This window comes from Drosophila persimilis, unplaced genomic scaffold (genome assembly GCF_003286085.1).
Source record: "Drosophila persimilis strain 14011-0111.01,24,50 unplaced genomic scaffold, DperRS2 tig00000191-arrow-pilon, whole genome shotgun sequence".
Classification (NCBI taxonomy): domain Eukaryota; kingdom Metazoa; phylum Arthropoda; class Insecta; order Diptera; family Drosophilidae; genus Drosophila; species Drosophila persimilis.
This window is the reverse complement of record NW_020825298.1, coordinates 9,007,300-9,026,643: the sequence shown is the minus strand read 5'-3', so window position 1 is coordinate 9,026,643 and position 19,344 is coordinate 9,007,300. Positions and strand designations below refer to the sequence as shown.

At 46.3% G+C, this 19,344-nt stretch overlaps 5 protein-coding genes across 15 annotated transcripts in view; 4 read left to right on the top strand and 1 right to left on the bottom strand.

The window, feature by feature from the left end:
- The window catches only part of LOC6588754 (tyrosine-protein kinase Btk29A), a 57,915-nt gene extending 56,633 nt beyond the window's left edge, over positions 1-1,282 (top strand). For all 4 annotated transcript variants that reach the window (XM_026988330.1, XM_026988331.1, XM_026988332.1 and 1 more), the window contains one exon: positions 60-1,282. In XM_026988330.1, coding sequence (XP_026844131.1) covers positions 60-158 — 99 coding nt within the window. In that variant the 3' untranslated portion in view covers positions 159-1,282. The remainder of the gene's footprint in view (positions 1-59) is intronic.
- Positions 1,283-3,552: 2,270 nt separating this feature from the next.
- On the top strand, positions 3,553-15,952 carry LOC6589571. 8 transcript variants are annotated; one of them, XM_026988126.1, is made up of 13 exons: positions 3,553-3,621; positions 7,501-7,687; positions 7,743-8,048; positions 8,936-9,040; positions 9,211-9,309; positions 9,399-9,497; positions 9,571-9,669; positions 9,768-13,235; positions 13,321-13,419; positions 13,508-13,600; positions 13,805-13,870; positions 15,270-15,678; positions 15,886-15,952. In XM_026988126.1, exons 2-13 carry the CDS (start codon positions 7,576-7,578, stop codon positions 15,890-15,892), a joined length of 4,962 nt encoding a protein of 1,653 aa, XP_026843927.1. In that variant the 5' UTR covers positions 3,553-3,621; positions 7,501-7,575; the 3' UTR covers positions 15,893-15,952. The 8 variants fall into 8 exon arrangements, with proteins under 8 accessions (XP_026843927.1, XP_026843921.1, XP_026843924.1 ...); XM_026988120.1 differs by lacking the exon at positions 3,553-3,621 and adding an exon at positions 7,338-7,418; XM_026988123.1 differs by lacking the exons at positions 3,553-3,621; positions 8,936-9,040 and adding an exon at positions 7,338-7,418.
- LOC113565625 lies at positions 14,020-14,760 on the top strand. Its single transcript, XM_026988136.1, has 2 exons — positions 14,020-14,101; positions 14,160-14,760. The coding sequence occupies exons 1-2, from the start codon at positions 14,035-14,037 to the stop codon at positions 14,717-14,719; spliced, it is 627 nt and encodes a 208-aa protein (XP_026843937.1). The 5' UTR covers positions 14,020-14,034; the 3' UTR covers positions 14,720-14,760.
- Positions 15,953-16,899: 947 nt separating the features above from the next.
- LOC6589573 lies at positions 16,900-17,660 on the top strand. The gene is made up of 2 exons (XM_002014808.2): positions 16,900-16,987; positions 17,054-17,660. Exons 1-2 carry the CDS (start codon positions 16,915-16,917, stop codon positions 17,326-17,328), a joined length of 348 nt encoding a protein of 115 aa, XP_002014844.1. The 5' UTR covers positions 16,900-16,914; the 3' UTR covers positions 17,329-17,660.
- A 171-nt stretch (positions 17,661-17,831) lies between these two features.
- Positions 17,832-18,706, bottom strand: LOC6589574. The gene is made up of 3 exons (XM_002014809.2): positions 18,535-18,706; positions 18,060-18,461; positions 17,832-17,993 (listed from the first exon to the last, which is right to left on the bottom strand). Exons 1-3 carry the CDS (start codon positions 18,595-18,597, stop codon positions 17,949-17,951), a joined length of 510 nt encoding a protein of 169 aa, XP_002014845.1. The 5' UTR covers positions 18,598-18,706; the 3' UTR covers positions 17,832-17,948.
- Between the last annotated feature and the right edge of the window lie 638 nt (positions 18,707-19,344).

The following is a 19,344-nucleotide window of genomic DNA, read 5'->3' as shown; positions in this document are numbered from 1 at the left end:
AGTGCAGATTGCTCTTCTTCAAAGTGTTTCCTCTAATGAAAATGTGTGTTCCCTTGCAGGTCATGAAGTTGTGCTGGTCACATGGTCCCGAAGAGCGTCCTGCGTTCCGTGTGCTCATGGATCAGCTGGCTCTTGTGGCCCAGACGCTAACCGACTAAGCACCGATCATGCACTGAACTTAACTTACAGAAAGGCATTAAGCATAAGAAATATATATTATATATAGAGATCGAAATAAGTTTTTAGTTAAGCGAAAGCCAGTTTATGATTATTATCCGCAGCCCCCTGACATATATATGGATGTATTTGGATAGAGAGCCACAGACAGAAACAGAAATAGAGACAGAGACAGAGCTGATGGGCGAATGATATCATTATGTTAACTGTTAGTTATAGTAGACGACGCAAGAGCAAAGGCAAACGCAAACGCAGCAAAACTAACAGTCACATATATAAAGTATAGTAAACTGTAGTTAATAGTCCAATTTTTGATACATATTTCCACACACGAAGGCATAACGATGATACAGGACGGAAGGATTGGAAGTTTAAGATACATACACTATATATATATATATATATACGATATATACCATACCATAAATGATAAATGATATGTAATTGTGCTTTTTTAAAAATAGCTAGAGGGAGGGAGAGCGCGTCCAAGTGCTGATTAAAATAATTACGAGTATCTCTAAAGAAAAACAAAAAACAAACAAGAAAACTGATTAAGCATTAAAAAAAAAAAACTAAAACTTAAGCCTCAAGTCGAAAGCGAAATGTTTTGCACACACGTACACACACACACAACTGAATGGATGGATGATCCAGGATCCCACAAGGATAATGGATGGACAATTTTTTAGTTTAGTTTTTTATGTGTGCGCCTTAGCCTAAGTTTTGTGATTTATTGTTTAATTTTTGCATCAGATTTTTATTATACACTTACGATGATTACGATAATGATGATGATAACGATGATAATTTCTCTCCCACGCTCAAAGTATGAATCAAAAGTACGAGACGAGACATTTATATGCTTTATATTTTTTAAACTGAATTCTTATGTATTTTTTTTAAATCAAATCAAATCGCTCAAATGATATACACATATATCTCTATACATATTTTACTTGTACTTTTATGAAGAGTTTTACTTAATTAATTTTATCATTTTGTATAAGCAAAAACACACACAAACAAACGAGAGAGAGAAAACAGAAACACACAGAAAACAAATTCGAAATAAAAATGTATGATGAACATTTATGTTAAACTTTTATTTCCTTTGATTTATTATTGGTTTTTTTTTGCGAGAATTTTGCGACTGCATTGCACAGAATTCGGTTTCACGAAAAATACGACTATTTGCGAGCCAAGAATCCGAAATACAGAACAGAACCAACATAGAAATGCAACAGACACATAGACTTATGCCACAGACTATATACGATATATCGTACAACCAGAATCAAAAACCAGCAAAACATCAAGGAGCCCGAAGCCCAACCCAGAAAAAAACACCAAAAACCAAACATTTTGTACAACTTTTGATACAAGATTTTGATACAGAAATATATACATAAATATATATATAAACTATGTGGTAGCCAGTAAGCATCCCCCCATTCTATCCTTCGTATGACTATATATGTATCGGTAATCGGTGACAGATACAGACGAGATAAAGCTAACCATATATGTGTGTGTATGTTGTATGTTGTGTAGAGCCCGATGATTCCTTATGCCATTCCGCCGAGTATCCTTGGCGTAGCTACTCGCAATCTATCCAGACTAAACAAAAACCCACATATGCAATCTACAAGTAACACTACTATAACGATACGATAAAAATACGCTGCTTAGTTGATTTATTTCGCCTATGAATCTAGAACTATACATACAATATATGTAGTATATGATATGACACACACTTACAGTACAGTACAGTACAGTACAGAAAGTCCCCGATCCCGAAGAAACAAACACCAAATCATCAACGTGATATTGCTAATAAAACAACCGAAATCAATGGTAGTTCCTGTGGTCTTTAAAGATATACTTTTTGGGGGAAGGAGTGAAGATCCCATGGGATACTATAGGAATGCTGCGACGCTCTTTAAAGTGGCGGTGACGTGTTGGTAATAATATTCATATCACAGCCAGCTTTGAGGAGCGTTGCGGCCCTTCTGAAAATATGCGCCTCATTGGGGGTTTATTCGAAACAAAAGCATTTAAAGAACGATAGATCTTATTCAAATTTAAAGTGGAATTCAATAATTTGCTTCCACGTTTTATAAAAGTGAAGAATATCTTTAGGACTCTAGTCTTAACTATCTTTATCTTTCGTTGCCTTGTTCTCAAAACAGGCGCCCCGAGACGCCTTAATGTATGCCATGTTTTATTTTCGAGATACAACAAAATACAACAATTTTATGTAACACATTTTTAGAGCTTTCCAAAAATATTGTTCCCCCACATTCACTGTATACTCTTGGAGAATACTTTGAACGATTTTGGGTAAGCGAAATATTTCTTAAATTTGAATTTATGGATATATTTACAGTTCTGCCCCAAAGAGGAAAACAAGGATCGATTCATGGAATATTTTTCTTAAATTATTGTACTTCAAAGACCACAAATACATAAATTTTTTCCATCTACCAGCTCCTTAGAAATAAATGAAAATATTCTCAGTTTTTCATGCTCCATTAGTCACGTGTGTGTGGGTGAAGGTTGCCTTGGGGGCAACCGCAGCAGCAAAATGTGTATCTGAGAGGTAGGGAAAGATCAGCCAGAGGCAAGATCTCGATCTCGCATTACATAACCACAGTCGAGCGGCATTGTTTGTGAACCCACCGCCATAAATAGGCCTACCCGATGGATGCGAATTATCGCAAATCAATGAGCCATTAAGATACAATTGAACTGTGGGCAGGAGGCAAGACGGCGACGACGACGACGGCGACGACCTTACCCCTAAGATGACTTTCTCAATAGGCAATAGAACCCAAGTATGACTAGAAAAAGATACGAAATCCGCTAGAGAGCTAGCCGGTTAACAGGCAGCCACTGTTAAGCCTTTAACAGCCGACTGTTAAACGCCAACGCATTAGCCAGAGGCGACGAAAAATTCGAAACGAAAAGCGAACGTTGCCGACGACGGCTCACAGTTTCTGTTCGACAGCCCTCGAGTGCGGTTCAAGTTTTACCTCCAGCCAATTCAGCTTATAAGTCTACCTATCAATCTTTCTGCGAACCAAGCGAATTGTAATTATAATACCCAAACCGTACGAGTATTCATATAAGAAACAACCGTCACTCCAAGCCGCCTGTCACTTGAACTCAATCAACGAATCGAACGAATCAACGAAATAATAAATCAACAACAAAACCATCTCTTCGAGTGTCTGTGTCACAGTGCGGTGTGTGTTTTTCTCGTCTTCCGCAACGAACAGATGGTTGGAAAATCCTAACAAAATCACGACTTATCCTCGAAAGGACTGTCTGCCATAAGAGCTGCTAGCCGCAGGCTAACGTGAAGTTTTTTATTGTGCAAAAGAAAGTTGGAAGAAGGCAGGAGTACTCCGCGACAGACAGACAGCCTACTCGTATTTTGTGGTAAGGATAATACAGAAGTAGGCGTTAGCCAGGCCTCAACCTCAACCTCAGCCATAACCGTTGCGTGTTGACCTGAAAGTTCATTGACTGACGCGATTGCAGGTGCAGGCTGGTTGTCTGTGTTGTCTGACTATTGGCATTTCCTGGTGCGACAGGGCCTGCTCCTCCCATTGTTTTGTCAATGCTGGGGACCTCCCCTATCGGTGTCACTTGTTGGCATAGATGTAACCTCCTCGGGGGCAGGTTCTTTACTGTTTTTGGTACCCTGTAGAGCTGTTCGAGCCATGACATCAGCTCTAATAACCGGTCGACGCGTCGACCCAACTCAACTTAACTCATTTTTCAAATTCAGTGATTATGAGAACTGGCGATCCCACAAAAAACTGTAAACAAAAAATAAAACACAATATCCCCGAGAGAGAGGGAGAAAGAAATTGCACAAAGAAAAAAGGAAATCACAGAATAAATATTTATAAAATGATATAACACGTACAATGCATATTTCATATGCAAATATTGGCCGGTGATCTCAAGTGGTTACTCCGCTGGCATATGATCATAAATCATTGGAGCGGAAACAGCTGTCCCATAAACCTTACAAAATGTAATTATTACAACCATTTCGAGATTGAACGATTAATAGGGCCACCAGCCTTCGAGCATCGGATTCTAGTTGAGAGCTTGCCAAATGTTTCCCTCAACAATTTCCCAGCTTTCTCTTTTTGGGCTCTTGGCCTGGTCTGTGGTGTGGTGTGGTGTGGTGTGGCAATTGGAGAACCAAAACACGTTTGGAGTAACTTAATTAGATTTGGAGATCTAACAAACTAGTCCATTCCGCCAGCTGACGTCAGATTCCGTGCGCTTTTATCAGCATTTGAGTGTTGCTTCGGATCGGTTCTGTTCTGTTCTGTTCTTTCTGTTTTGGCTCTGAATTTGATTGGGTTGTTTTGCTCTCTTTTTCAGTGTTTGGCCTTTTGCCGGCTGTTCACTTGCTTTATGTTTTGTCTGTTTTTGGACGGGGCAATTGCTCAACTTGTTCGCTCTTAATTAAACTTATATTGTTTAAGGCGAAAAAAGACAAACTCCCAACGTAATAGAGACAAAATGTGAGTTATGTTCAAATGGCGGAGTCATGGAGTTGTCGGATGGATGGATGAATGGATGGATGGTGTGGGCTGCTGTCTGGAAACCCAATTCCGAACTGGCTTTTTCGGACAACTCAATGTGGGCTAAAGGAAACGACAGTCAGCCAGCAGCAGCAGCAGCAAACGACGGCTGCCCGCCGTATTTGGGCGTAAAAGTCTCTGGGATAGACGTCCGAAAATGTCTAAACTTTGGGAAATGAGCTCATGTCTAATTCGCCATTTGGAGAGCAGCGCAAAATGAAGCCCAAAATGAACAGCAGTATAGTCGCATAAAGAGTGATTGTTGATGATGTTCGGATACCCTATAGAAGGTGGGCTTGGAGCGGGTATATACGGCTGTAGTCATGATAATAGTAGCTTTCACAAGAACCATATACTGTCAATCTTTTCTCACAGCATATACAATATGTACTGTGTATTTTGTTATTGGATTCTTGGGACCTAAACAGACCGACTAAGTTGCCCAGACACGATGCCGAGTAGTCCGCCGAAGTCAGAGGCGAAGATACTGAATTGAAACTCCGTTCGCGCCCTCTGTCTCCGAAGCATCTCCGAAAACCTCTCCATACAAGGGCTTTTTGGTGGCTCATGCTATCTTAATAGATAATACACTTTATTCACTGTTTTAGGGTATCAAAACAAAAACACTTAACCTTTTTGGCCAACTCTAAAGAAGATATACCATCTGTTCGCTAATAATGAAGATCTTTTCTGTTCCCTCTGTTTCAACATCTTAAAAGCGAAGATATTCTATCAAAATATCTGATGATTCTTTTCCCAAGTGAGAACCAAGGTATTAGAGAGTCGATTTCCAAACAAAGCTTGCGTGTTTATTTATATTTTAGAAGTTGATATCATAAATTAAGGCTGACGTGTGCTAAATCTATAGGATCGTTGGTGTTTGTTGTCGTTACGGGTCCACGGCTGGGGTCAATTTGTGTGCATATCAATTTAAATCAAATAAAAAAGTAAACGTACAAATGAAAATAAATGGAAATCACAGAAGGTCACTGGGGAGATAACAGAATACGAGAGCAATCGAATGAGTACAATCTACAATACTACATATATCTGGTCTGGCAAGTCTCAGAGAGATAGAGATAGAGAGAGAGCGTCCCCCAGTGTGTGTGGGTGTTACTGTTTCTCCTTGCCAGCCGGTTTTGCTGTATGTTCAGATGACCCCTGCTGCACCTTGCATAGATTATCGAGCATCACCATCTCTATAATTTGATTACTGAAATCTGATCGCTGCCATGCAAATTCATAGCATGTGCTGACGCTCTATTAACTTGATTAAGTGCGACCTCTCCGCCGCGCCGCCTTTGGCCGAGAAGTTCGAGACTAACAGTCCGTAGGCAGGCAATGGAAAATGTCTGACAGATGTCTGACTTCTGTTCAGGTCTGGCCTGCTGCTGCTGCTGCTGCCTCTGATTCATCCAAGAGATTTAGCGAGTGATCTTGGCCCCGAAGCCAGCAGCAATTGAATAAACAGTTTTCGTGTGTGGGTTCCATCCACAATGATGTAAGAATCGCCGCCTTATAAGCCCGACCCGACTTTTTTTGTGTGTGTTTCTGCGGCAATTGCATGCGCGAGGTCGGGGCCAAGTGGCAAAAAAGCAAAGAGTAACAAGTGCAGGACGCTCTTTCCCCTCTTTCTCGACGGCTTTATTGGCCCTGTTAACAGCTCCGACACGCCCCCTCCTAGCGTACATACATCTATACAAAGTTGTAATTATTTACGTAGCAAAAGGCACCAATTTCACGGCCACTACGAGTTGCACGCTTTTCTTTGGAGGAGTTTTGGGCTCTAGCTTTGGGTTTATGTTTTTGTTTTTGTTTTGTGTTCCATCCCGTCCGTCATGCAATTGTCGGCCATAAGTCATTAAAAGTAATCGTTTTGTTGGCTCACATTTACATGCCCCCCCACAAAATGGGCAGCATTAGCACTTGGCATAGTTCTTGGCCAAAAAAGGAGGAAAGAAAGAACCTTGTTGTCCAGAAATCACTGCAGAATGGTAGGGACTTAACGCTGCACTTGATACCCAAACGAAGTATCGATTACACTACCCAGATGGATGGATAAGCGGAGCCCAGGCCCAGATCCTGATACCAACAGGCACCGGGTCTCGGCTGTCGATTGGCAACACTTTTGGGGGCGCTCTGAAAGAAAGAAGGTCGTCACCCAGGGCAGCCAAAGCGAAGCGACGACGAGCCTACCGCACAGTTATTGCTATTGTTTGCTGTTTGCTGTTTGCTGTTGTCTTTCACGCGGGCCAACAAATCCAACAAAGTGACAGCCGCCACACGCCACACACGCCCTTACACAAACGCCTTGTCATTAGCCTGGCTGGCGGCTCCTTCTCCTACTCATGGCCCAGAAAATTCGAAACAAAACGAAGCCCAAAAGGGGTATGGCCGATTGATTTTTGTGTCATCAGCTGATGGGCTGGGGCAGGACGTAGGACGTTGGAATTTAGATTATTAGGTTACCCAAATTTAGGGGTCGAACTATACATTTCACATGTGAAAGTTTGCTCCGGAACTTGAGTCAAATTCGAGTCGTTATAGTCGTATAGTCGTTGAAACAATTTCCCACCTCAAAACTTTGTAATTCTCTGAACACCAGCAGCACCCAGCACCATGGCGATGAAGGTCCTGCCCGCCCCCTCCCAACAAAATTTAATAATTGAACATGGTCTAAACGATGGAAATTTTGTTGCTTTTCTTTCGGCAGGGTGAATCGTTCGCCAGCAAGAAGGAGGTCGATCCGGGACCCTGTGCCCCACTGCGGAACATCCGAACACTGAATATGGGCGGCAACATTGAGCAACGTCCCTGGACGCCGACAGTGCGTACGGGCAGGATTGCCGCAGAGACAGCCACCCCGGGACCGGCCATTGTCCAACTTCCCACATTGATTGGTGAGTCTCTCTCAGAGAGAAGGTGGACGGTATTGTAAAGAAGATCTACTTTCAGGCAGCAAAGTCCCTGATTCGAAGAAGAAGGGCGCTCCTTCGTACTCCTTTGGCCACAAGTTGGGCAGCAAGTACGAGACCTTTGGCCCGGGACCGGCCCAATATAATGTGACGGGTCTGCGGGCCAAGGGCAAGGATTACCCCCGCGCTGCCACCCTACAGAGTCGTCCCAAGGAGCTCTCTCGCTTCTCGAATCCCGGACCCGGCGAATACAATGTCCAGCCGGCGGCCAAGGCAGTGATCGATGCCACGCCCATGTACACGTTCGGCCAGAAGCCGCCCGATGCCAAATTCAGCCTGATTCCGGGTAAGTGTCGGTCTTCCGCGCTCCGTTCTGGTGTTCTGGTGTACTTTTTTGAATGGTGGTTTTGGACATATGACATATGGATGTAACGGGTTGTTGTACTGCATGCGGATGATCATCAATCAATCAATCAATCAATCAATCGATCATGGAGCGAACTGCATTACTGTATATACTAATGATCATTGCATTTCAAGAATGAGGAATCCTGAAAACTTTCATCTTCATTCAAGCAGCGCGTAAGTTGCTCTCACTCTCTCTCTCTTTTGCTCTTGCTCCCCGTCTCTTTCTATCCACTCAGTAGTTAAATGTAGTTTTAGCTGCTCTCTCTCTCTCCCTCATTCTCTGGTAGATCCCTTTTCTATAGCTCGTAGCTACGACACTCTCCTGTACGTATGTCGCCTTTTGTTTGTGTTTTTTCTGTGTTTTTGTTTGATTTTGATTTGATTTTAATTTGAAACGTTTTTCTCTTTCAACGAATGATGATGATTGCCATCGAATCGACAATAAACGACCACAAATATATAATACATATGATATATATAGGTCCCAACCATTATCAAGTGGTGCCACTTGAGGTCACCAAGCGGCGTGCACCGCGCTATTCCTTTCGCATTAAGGTTAACGTTTACATTGTTAACAATCCAGGTAACACAACTAATCGAATCCACCCAACACCCAGCCCCCAACCCCAGCCCCCACCCCCATCTCTTGCTCTTTCTGTGTGTGTGTGTGCTGGTGCTGGTATAACCCCCCGATCTATATCTCCACTCACCCTTAGTCCTTAGCTCTCACACCCTTAGATGTAGATACTACTACTACTACTACTAGTTTGATTGAGTTATGTACCCGTACAACGTTTATGTTTATGTTTTATTAACACCTAACAGCTCCGAATAGCTATTGCCCTGAAAGGGTCACACAATCAAAAAAGAATGCGCCACGCTACACATTCGGTAGACGAACTAAAATCCAACACGATCAGGTCACACCAGGTAATACTCCACCCCCCCAACCCCAGCTAACCCCCCACCGAGTGATTCGAATTGGAAAAGTAGCCCGTACCACGTATCTAGTTTCTTGAATATTTGTCTCCTGTAGCACCTTCTTTTGTAACTAGAGTAATCGTTGAATGTATGACATGTGTTGTGTCTGTACCCCACAGCTCCTGGCGCCTATTGCCCCGAAAAGGTGAATCCCCACAAGACGCCAGAGTTTAGTTTCGGCATCAAGCACCACGAACAGAAGCCCGACTACACGCCAGGTTTGTCCCCATTACCACATTCCATTCACACCATAGACCATAGAAGTAGCTGCTTCCACGATTTATATACCATTCTGCACTGATTATAGCCCCAGGCTGTTACAAGCCCGAGCATTTCGGCCAAGAGCACACGCCCTCGTACAGTTTTGGCCTGAAGACCAGGCACACTCTGGTCAGTGATACACCAGGTAAGGGCCTAAGGGCTAAGTGCTTGGCCTTTTAGTAGATCGCAAGTTTAATTGTTGTTACGTTTGGAACCAGCACCCGGGGCCTATAGTCCCGAAAAGTCCAGGCTACACAGTACACCCGCTTACACGATCACTGGCAAGGCCACGCATGACGTAGTCGATGCCACACCCGGTGAGTAGAGCCTCCATCCGCCCTCCATGCACCTTGCACCTTGACCGCGACGACACACGATCTCACACGAAACCTCCCCTTTTTTCGTTGTCTTTCAGCGCCCGGCGCATACGAACCCGAGAAGTGCGTGTTGAACAAGACGACAGGCTTCACGTTCGGCCATCGCGTGAACCTGGCCAAGGCCAGCGATACACCCGCACCGGGCACCTATCAGCCGGAGAATGTGCGTCTGGATCACACGCCCTCGTACACCATGTCAGGGCGGCACGAGCTCAAGTCGGTGAGCGAGACTCCGGCCCCCGGTTCGTATGCACCGGAGAAGTATCGCGGCGATCGTACGCCGGCCTTCACCTTCGGCGGTAAGCACGAGCAGAAGCTCGACAGCTCCACCACTCCGGCACCAGGCGACTACTGTCCCGAAAAATTACGGCACGATCACACTCCAGCTTACTCATTCGCCGGTCGCCACAATCTTCAAAAACCCAGTGATACACCAGCACCTGGAGCATACGCTCCCGAGAAAGTCCGACAAGACCACAATCCCTCATTCTCCATGGCAGGCAAGCACATTCAGAAGATTACCAACGGAACCCCCGCTCCCGGTGACTATTGTCCCGAGAAAACTCGTCTAGACAATACTCCTGCTTATAGTTTTGGCGGAAGGAACGATCCTAAAGTGGAGAACAACACTCCCGCCCCCGGAGACTACCATCCAGAGAAGGTTAGGCAGGACCATAATCCTTCTTTCTCATTCGCGGGTCGTCACGATCTGCACAAACCGAGTGATACTCCCGCTCCTGGAGCTTATTCTCCTGAAAAGAACCGACAAGACCATAACCCCGCTTTTTCCATGGCTGGGAAACACACACAAAAGATCTCCAGTGACACCCCCGCTCCTGGCGACTACTACCCTGAGAAAACCCGTACGGACAGCGCTCCTTCTTATAGCTTTGGCGGCAGGAACGATCCCAAAGTAGAGAACAATACCCCTGCTCCAGGGGACTATCACCCTGAGAATGTTAGACAAGATCACAACCCGGCCTTTTCTTTCGCCGGTCGTCACGATCTTCAGAAACCAAGTGATACTCCTGCCCCTGGGGCTTACTCTCCGGAAAAACATAGACAAGACCACAATCCCTCATTCTCCATGGCAGGCAAGCACATCGAAAAGATTACCAATGGAACCCCCGCTCCTGGTGACTATTGTCCCGAGAAAACTCGCCTTGACAATACTCCTGCTTACAGTTTTGGTGGCAGGAACGATCCTAAGGTGGAGAACAATACTCCCGCCCCGGGAGACTACCATCCAGAGAATGTTAGACAAGATCACAATCCTTCCTTTTCCTTCGCTGGTCGCCACGACCTCCATAAGCCAAGTGATACTCCCGCTCCTGGAGCTTATTCTCCTGAAAAGAACCGACAAGACCATAACCCCGCTTTTTCCATGGCTGGGAAACACACACAAAAGATCTCCAGTGACACCCCCGCTCCTGGCGACTACTACCCTGAGAAAACCCGTACGGACAGCGCTCCTTCTTATAGCTTTGGCGGCAGGAACGATCCCAAAGTAGAGAACAATACCCCTGCTCCAGGGGACTATCACCCCGAGAATGTTAGACAAGATCACAACCCGGCATTTTCTTTCGCCGGTCGCCACAATCTTCAAAAACCCAGTGATACACCAGCACCTGGAGCATACGCTCCCGAGAAAGTCCGACAAGACCACAATCCCTCATTCTCCATGGCAGGCAAGCACACTCAGAAGATTACCAACGGAACCCCCGCTCCCGGTGACTATTGTCCCGAGAAAACTCGTCTAGACAATACTCCTGCTTATAGTTTTGGTGGAAGGAACGATCCTAAAGTGGAGAACAACACTCCCGCCCCCGGAGACTACCATCCAGAGAAGGTTAGGCAGGACCATAATCCTTCTTTCTCATTCGCTGGTCGTCACGATCTGCACAAACCGAGTGATACTCCCGCTCCTGGAGCTTATTCTCCGGAAAAGAACCGACAAGACCATAACCCCGCTTTTTCTATGGCTGGAAAACACGCTCAAAAGATCTCCAGTGACACCCCCGCTCCTGGCGACTACTACCCTGAGAAATCCCGTACGGACAGCGCTCCTTCTTATAGCTTTGGCGGCAGGAACGATCCTAAAGTGGAGAACAATACCCCTGCTCCTGGGGATTATCATCCAGAGAAAGTTAGACAAGATCACAATCCTTCCTTCTCCCTTGCTGGTCGCCACGACCTCCATAAGCCAAGTGATACTCCCGCTCCTGGAGCTTATTCTCCCGAAAAGAACCGACAAGATCATAACCCCGCTTTTTCCATGGGTGGGAAACACACTCAAAAGATCTCCAGTGACACCCCCGCTCCTGGCGACTACTACCCTGAGAAATCCCGTACGGACAGCGCTCCTTCTTATAGCTTTGGCGGCAGGAACGATCCCAAAGTAGAGAACAATACCCCTGCTCCAGGGGACTATCACCCCGAGAATGTTAGACAAGATCACAACCCGGCATTTTCTTTCGCCGGTCGTCACGATCTTCAGAAACCAAGTGATACTCCTGCCCCTGGGGCTTACTCTCCCGAAAAACATAGACAAGATCACAATCCATCCTTTTCCATGGCAGGCAAGCACATCCAAAAGATTACCAATGGAACCCCCGCTCCTGGTGACTATTGTCCCGAGAAAACTCGCCTAGACAATCCTCCTGCTTACAGTTTTGGTGGCAGGAACGATCCAAAGGTGGAGAACAACACTCCCGCCCCGGGAGACTACCATCCAGAGAATGTTAGACAAGATCACAATCCTTCCTTTTCCTTCGCTGGTCGCCACGACCTCCATAAGCCAAGTGATACTCCCGCTCCTGGAGCTTATTCTCCGGAAAAGAACCGACAAGACCATAACCCGGCTTTTTCCATGGCTGGGAAACACACTCAAAAGATCTCCAGTGACACCCCCGCTCCTGGCGACTATTACCCTGAGAAAACCCGTACGGACAGCGCTCCTTCTTATAGTTTTGGGGGCAGGAACGTTCCTAAAGTGGAGAACAACACTCCCGCCCCGGGAGACTACCATCCAGAGAAGGTTAGGCAGGATCATAGTCCTTCCTTCTCCTTCGCTGGTCGCCACGATCTGCAAAAACCGAGTGATACTCCCGCTCCTGGAGCATACTCTCCTGAGAAGGTGCGGCAGGATTACAATCCATCCTACACGTTTGCCGGCAAGCACGATCCGCATGCCACGTCCGAGACACCCGCTCCCGGAGATTACTGCCCTGAAAAGGTGCGACTAGACCACACACCCGCTTACAGCTTTGGTGGCAAATACGACCCCAAGGCGGAGAATCATCATCCTGCGCCATGCGACTACGCCCCCGAGAGAGTACGCCTCGACCATACACCCGCCTACACAATTGCAGGTCGTCCGACCATCGAGCATGTGACGCACACGCCGGCGCCCTGCGACTACTTTCCGGAGCACTGTCACCCGGACTCCACGCCGGCCTTCACCTTTGGCATGAGGCTGAATCGGGAGCGCATCAGCGACACACCAGGCAAGTGCCACACTCTTACCCCTCTCCCTCCCTCCCCCGTTGCTCCTCAAGAGCCAACACAACAATTCATGCGTGCCCCTTACAGCACCCTCTGCCTACGAGCCGGAGAAACACACCGCACAGCATGCACCAGCCTACACCTTCGGCTCGAAGTCCGAGATCAAGGTCACCACCGATGCACCAGGTAAACCACTAGGGTACTAGGATACACCAGTCTTAAGTCACCTCTTGCATGTCTCCCTCCCTTGCCTGCTTTCCATTCCGCTCTCTAGCCCCTGGAACCTATCATCCGGAGCACTCCCGATTCGACAGTTCGCCGTCGTACAGCTTTGGCCTGAAGACCCTGCCCATGCCATCCCTGCCAGGTAGGTCCCGCTTTCACATAGCTCTGGGCTGGTGTTCGGTACATCGGTTGTTGCTGATATTCTGTACAATGCTATTTCTGTGTGTTTGCTTTCTGTTCCATGTTTGCCTTACACACACACCTCTTGGTTCTGGCCATGCTCCTTCCATCATCTGTATCCCCTCTGCACATCTGTATCTGTAAATATTCACGAAACCCTCACTAGAACATAGAGGTCCCTACATTGAAGATCGCATTCTGCAAAGACGCGAACGACGCTTGGCCAGTCCCGGTAAGAAAAGCTAAGGTTTAAGCCCCATCCACACCCATTTCATCCATCATCAAATCAAATATGGCAGTGAATGCGTCTCTAAGTAGATCGAATGGGGCGTGTAATCCCTTCGGGGGGTTGTAAGAGCTTCAAAGTTGGTGTTTTAGTATCGAAAGGTTTCTGCCATGAGACTGTTGCTTCTCTGTGTACTCGTCTGTTGGCTCTTTTCCCACACCGAGAACAGAAGGAACTGTAAGACTATATAGTAGCACACCATTTCGTAGCCGAATCGCTTACTCAATTTATTCAGATGGTCGGAATCTGGCCTGCTTGACACACAACTTGTACAAGCACGAGAGTTCCTGTCCCGGGCCGCGGCGCATCTTCTATGCCTTCCATCGCATCATCTTCAATTGCACGAAGGTGTTCACCAAATGCCCCAAGATCCACAGGCACAACGAGTACACCACCCTGAAGCGCTGCCAGGATGACTGCTACTTTCATATGATAATCCCGACCACACCGAAGCCAGCCAATAGCTCGGGCAATGGCACCACTAATGGCACCACCGATGGCGCCGCTGGAGGGGGCGCAAACGCAGGAGCTGCCACTGGGGATGGGAAGAAGGATGAGAAGGATGAGAAGAAGGATGAGAAGAAGGATGAGAAGAAGGATGAGAAGAAGGATGAGAAGAAGGATGAGAAGAAGGATGAGAAAAAGTCCGACTTTGATGCAGAAGCCCTTATGCGTGCGAATCCCTACAAATTTGTGGGTCGCAAGGGTGATGGCAAAAATCAAATGAAAACCCAGTCACGTGTCCAAAGTAACGTAGCTGAAAGGCGTAGAAGAAGGTCTCGACGGTATCATTAGATTTCCACATTAAATGCAATTAAATGGAAATGCAGATCTAATTAGATAGGGCTTTCATCCTTCAGTCATCACTAATCGAAATAGAAACGCCTATTTACACCACTCGCAGTCCTCTACAGTACTTCAGTCGAGTATCTTCAGCGATGTGGTGCCTTCAGACTGTCGCGTTTCTGCTCCTTTTGTGGGGTCACTCGGCCCCTGTTCTCTCCGATCGCTGCCTGGAAGCGAACCAGGGAAAGTCACTGGACTGTACAGGGCTACCGAAGCTCACCTACTACTACGATGCGGTGGGAAAGCAGTGCGTTTCGAAGAGATCCAAGTGCCTTTCTAGCCCCGTGGCGAATATGTTCGACACCAGACAGCTGTGCCTGGCCGAGTGCCAGCATCACATGCTCCGGGACTGAGACGCCTTCGCTTCCCCAGAGACACACACATTCTCTCCACCAGAGACAAACACTCTCTCTTCACTAGGATTAAAACAATGTTTTTTTGGCTTTTAGTGCACAAGATTTGTTTAGAGACATTTTTATTTTGTAATATTCCCGCACAGTACGCAACAATGGGGAATGCACTAGCAACACCGCCAGCACCAAGACTACGACCACCACCACCACAACGACAAAGACCATTGTCAATGGGGTGGAACAGCCAGAGGTCACCACAAAGGTGAATGGACACATTGCACATGCACCCGCCGCACTGAGCAATGGGAGCCATCATGCCACAAAAACGATCACCACGACCACGGAAAAGCAGGTGTTGCACGGCCAGGCAGAGCGTGGCAATGTGAAGGTGACGGCCAGCGGTAAGTCGGATGCCAGTGCCACGAAAGCGGCCAGTGCCAGCACCAGTACGGTGGTGCAGTCGGACGGGGCAATTGTTACCAGCGGCAGATCCTCGCGGATCAGCACCGTCAAGTACGCTGTGGAGGCGAGCAGCGTGCAGGAGAAGATCATCAGGTAACCCACTTACTGTTTGCTGTTGTGTCTGTGTTGTACGTTCTTTTGCAGGCACATCATATCTCAAGATCATCCGACAACTAACCCAGCCATTCCCAACAAAACAAAAAACCACCAGTCAAAAAGAGCCAAGCCATTAACCTGCGGAGCATCCCTCCTCTGTTCCGATCCGTACTAATCCCTATCCCGCCTTTTGCTCCTCGACAGCTCCTAATGTCTACAAGATACCCACCGTCTTGGGCAGCAGCAAGGAGGGTAAGATTCGCTCGGCCCCAGCCTATACGATGGCTGGACGCGAGAAGCCGCCACTAATACCGGCCCTGGTCATGCCCGGACCTGGCTACTACGACGGAGAGTTCACGGCCATCAAGCCCAAGCCGCCGCATTATACGATGCGCGGCAAGTACCAGCTTGAAAGCCACGATGCCAAGCCCGGTCCTGGGGCGCACTGTCCGGAGAAGGTATGTTGAATGGGGGCTGGGATAGGGTGGGGTATGATTAGAATACGAATTAAGTACGGCCTCCTGACCTGCCCACAGTATTATGAGAAGCGTTCGTCTCCAGCCATATCCTTTGGCATTGCGCACTCGCCCTTCGCTGGAACCCAGAAATCCGCTATGATCCCCGATCGTTACGTCCAATGTCTGCTGGCGAACAGACCAGACAAGGACTATCCCTAGACCTTACTTGACCAAATTTCTTATTAAATATATTTTAATCACGAACGCCGGTTTCTGCTTCGGTTTCCTCCATATATATCCACAGATCAACCTCTCCCATGTTCCCGCCTACAGTTTTGGCATCAAACACTCGCAGTATCTGGGCCGATTGAACGAAAAGAATACCGACTATGACTACAGCTTCTCGGGAATCTGTTAGAGCCAGTCCCAGTTCCAAGCTCAATCCCAATCCTCGCTATGCTCAAGATGGTCTTCGAATAAGAAAAGATAAAGAAAACAGCTTCCCTACCATACAATTACTACCTTTGCTACTCATACGCGTCCGTCGTATCAGACTAACCTAAGTTTTAGCGTGTTTCTGATTGAACCTAATTGTAAGTCGAAAGTGTTGTGGAATGTTGCAATTATACTTAAGTATATAAAGGGATATTACTAATAGATCGGCCCTGCCTTACTGTTTCTACTTGTGGGGGGAACCATTTTACGCTCTTTCCATAACTAATGGGGCATACGATATAACTACGAAAGATTTGCACTATAAGCAAACAGTATCGGAATGAGGCTTTGGCTGTTCAGTGTAATTGCAATTGCCTTCTGCTGGATGACGGGCCAGACCGCGAAGAAGCATTGTAAGAGTTTACCATCCTATACCCTAGATAGAAATCCTATATTTACTTGATTGAATCTCCATTTAGTTGGCTTGGAAGACGGCTGCGTGAAGAAGAACATGTATATGCACGAGAGCGCCTGCCCGGGCCCATATCGCATCTACTTTGCCTTCCATCGCGTAATCTTCGACTGCATAAAAGTCCGTACGAAGTGCCCCCGTATATACAAATACAACGAGTATAATACCCTAAAGGAGTGCCAAACGGACTGCGCCTTGCTTATGGTGCCGGTGATTAAGAATGATGATGTAACTGAATCTGAACCTGAAACTAAAAAACCCGAAGACAACGGCGACCCATGAATGACTCAGAGAAAGAGAATGAAACGGAAACGCCAACATAGCACAATCCAACTGTAATTGTGCTGCTACTTAGGATAAGTTAGGGATAAACTATAGCCTTTCCATAACTACAAATTCGTGTTACTTTCGATAGATAACATCGCCAGGTGTGAACTCAATTCGTATAAATATGTGTATGTGTCAGAGCCATGCTTAACCCGGCAATCAATTCGAATTGGTATTCGATTCGGTTGGTCAGTTAGAATCAGCGTCTCAGTTTTCTCATTACATCGAGTCATTCAACCACAACTGAACGTAATTTGTACTGTTTGGGATCCCAAAATTTCGATTTTTCTTTCTCGCTCACTCTTCATTTAATTTTTTGGTAGATATTTATGAGGCCTTCTTGTAACTAGAATATGACTTCCTCATATTTATGGCCATTTTCGGGGCATAAGTCTGATGACTGTCCGATGTCATCGATGACATTGTCGTGAGTTATACCAATATATAAGCGTTAGATGTAAGGGTGTGTTTTTGGTGCTCCTCAATACCAATTTTATTGCATTCATATTTACAACTATACAATTTGCAAGACTCATATTATAAACATAAACTACAATCCGGGTTTTGCCCTCCCTCTAGTTTTTGGTAAGTTCGATCTCGGCATGGAAGCAAGACTTGCCCTGGGAAGAAACAAACAGGAATGAGCATGGTATAATTCTATGGTAAAGCAGTTGGGAAAAACTCACTGTATCGTGTTTGATCTCCGAATCGATGATCAGGTGGCCTCGGGCCATTCCCAGCATGGCCTTATACTTGGACAAATCGACTGTGTGCTCGTTGGCGCAGACCTTCTCCTCGGCCACGGGGCAAGAGGCCGGGGCACCGAACAGCTTCAGAATGTCCTTTGCCTCTGATGGGGCCTGGTCCATGGCGAGGCAGAGATCCACCTTACCCTCCTTCATCACGATGCCGTCCTTCTGAACCTTAAACTTGGCCATAGCCGTGCCGAAGGGCTTATTGATGATACAGCCGGAGGGCACCAGCTCGCATTTTTTGTTCAGCTTGAGGCTGAAGTCACTGCCAACCGTCATGACGGCATCATCGCCGGCACAGTTCTCCATCTTGACCAGTTTGGCTTTGTAGCCATTCTGCAAGGACATAGAAGGGTTGCGTTAGGTTAGTCCTGGAGTCTCGTCTCTTCCAAAATGGAGGGCTACTTACACAGGCCAAGGCCGCCTCAAAGGCCACAGAGCAGATCAGGAGAAGGGTAAACGTTCGCAGCATTCTGGATTGTTAGAGTGTCCAACGATTTTGGGCAACACAGGATGGACGTACGGCTATTTATATGGAAATGTGTAATTATTTGCGCATTAAGCGGTACTTGACTATTGCGATCGCTGATCGTTCGGCTCAATTGATCGCCGTCCACCCACTGACTAGCCAGACAGTCGGCCAATAGAAATTAGACTCTGCTCTAAATATCAGAGTTATTATGGCCAGCCATTTTTAATTGCTCCGCGACATGGCTTAGCATGTAGCTGGGGCACTGATCTCTTGATTGCTCGACTGTGTTTACACCCAAACCAAACTATAAGAGACGAGTCATCATGAAGTTCATCTGTTTAATTGATAAGCCTCCCCCCCATACACTCTACATGCACGATTATTGTTTCCAACCGATTTGTTTGCAATTTAATTAGTATAATAGTCGGATACACAAATGATGTGTGGTTCCCATTTCTTAAATGCAAAGTAACCTCGTTGATGGCATGCAATCGACTATAACAGTAGCAGTCGTTACAAGTATTCAAATTCAAGTTTGAAGGGCACTCTGTCCGAAACTGGTTGTTATAAAACGACACCCTCTCAGAAATATCAGCTTATAGCCTTGTGACATTAGACTTTGCTAACTCTGCTGCGAATAGATAAAACTAGAACAAAAGTAGTGTTTTTAGCCGTAAAGCATAAATATAGATTTATATTCCAATATTTTTAACATATTTTGATTGAATTGATTGATTTTTTTAGATT

Excerpts from the sequence above, each read along its gene's own strand:
- LOC6589571 (XM_026988120.1), top strand. Across the intron at positions 13,420-13,507 it reads GGTCACCACCGATGCACCAG|CCCCTGGAACCTATCATCCG; the intron begins GTAAACCACTAG and ends TCCGCTCTCTAG. Across the intron at positions 13,871-15,269 it reads ACGACGCTTGGCCAGTCCCG|TACGCAACAATGGGGAATGC; the intron begins GTAAGAAAAGCT and ends ATTCCCGCACAG.
- LOC113565625 (XM_026988136.1), top strand. The coding sequence starts at position 14,035 with ATGAGACTGTTGCTTCTCTGTGTACTCGTCTGTTGGCTCTTTTCCCAC. Across the intron at positions 14,102-14,159 it reads CACCGAGAACAGAAGGAACT|ATGGTCGGAATCTGGCCTGC; the intron begins GTAAGACTATAT and ends CAATTTATTCAG.
- LOC6589573 (XM_002014808.2), top strand. The coding sequence starts at position 16,915 with ATGAGGCTTTGGCTGTTCAGTGTAATTGCAATTGCCTTCTGCTGGATG. Across the intron at positions 16,988-17,053 it reads CCAGACCGCGAAGAAGCATT|TTGGCTTGGAAGACGGCTGC; the intron begins GTAAGAGTTTAC and ends ATCTCCATTTAG.
- LOC6589574 (XM_002014809.2), bottom strand. The coding sequence starts at position 18,597 with ATGCTGCGAACGTTTACCCTTCTCCTGATCTGCTCTGTGGCCTTTGAG. Across the intron at positions 18,462-18,534 it reads TTGAGGCGGCCTTGGCCTGT|AATGGCTACAAAGCCAAACT; the intron begins GTAAGTAGCCCT and ends ATGTCCTTGCAG. Across the intron at positions 17,994-18,059 it reads CGGAGATCAAACACGATACA|GGCAAGTCTTGCTTCCATGC; the intron begins GTGAGTTTTTCC and ends GTTTCTTCCCAG.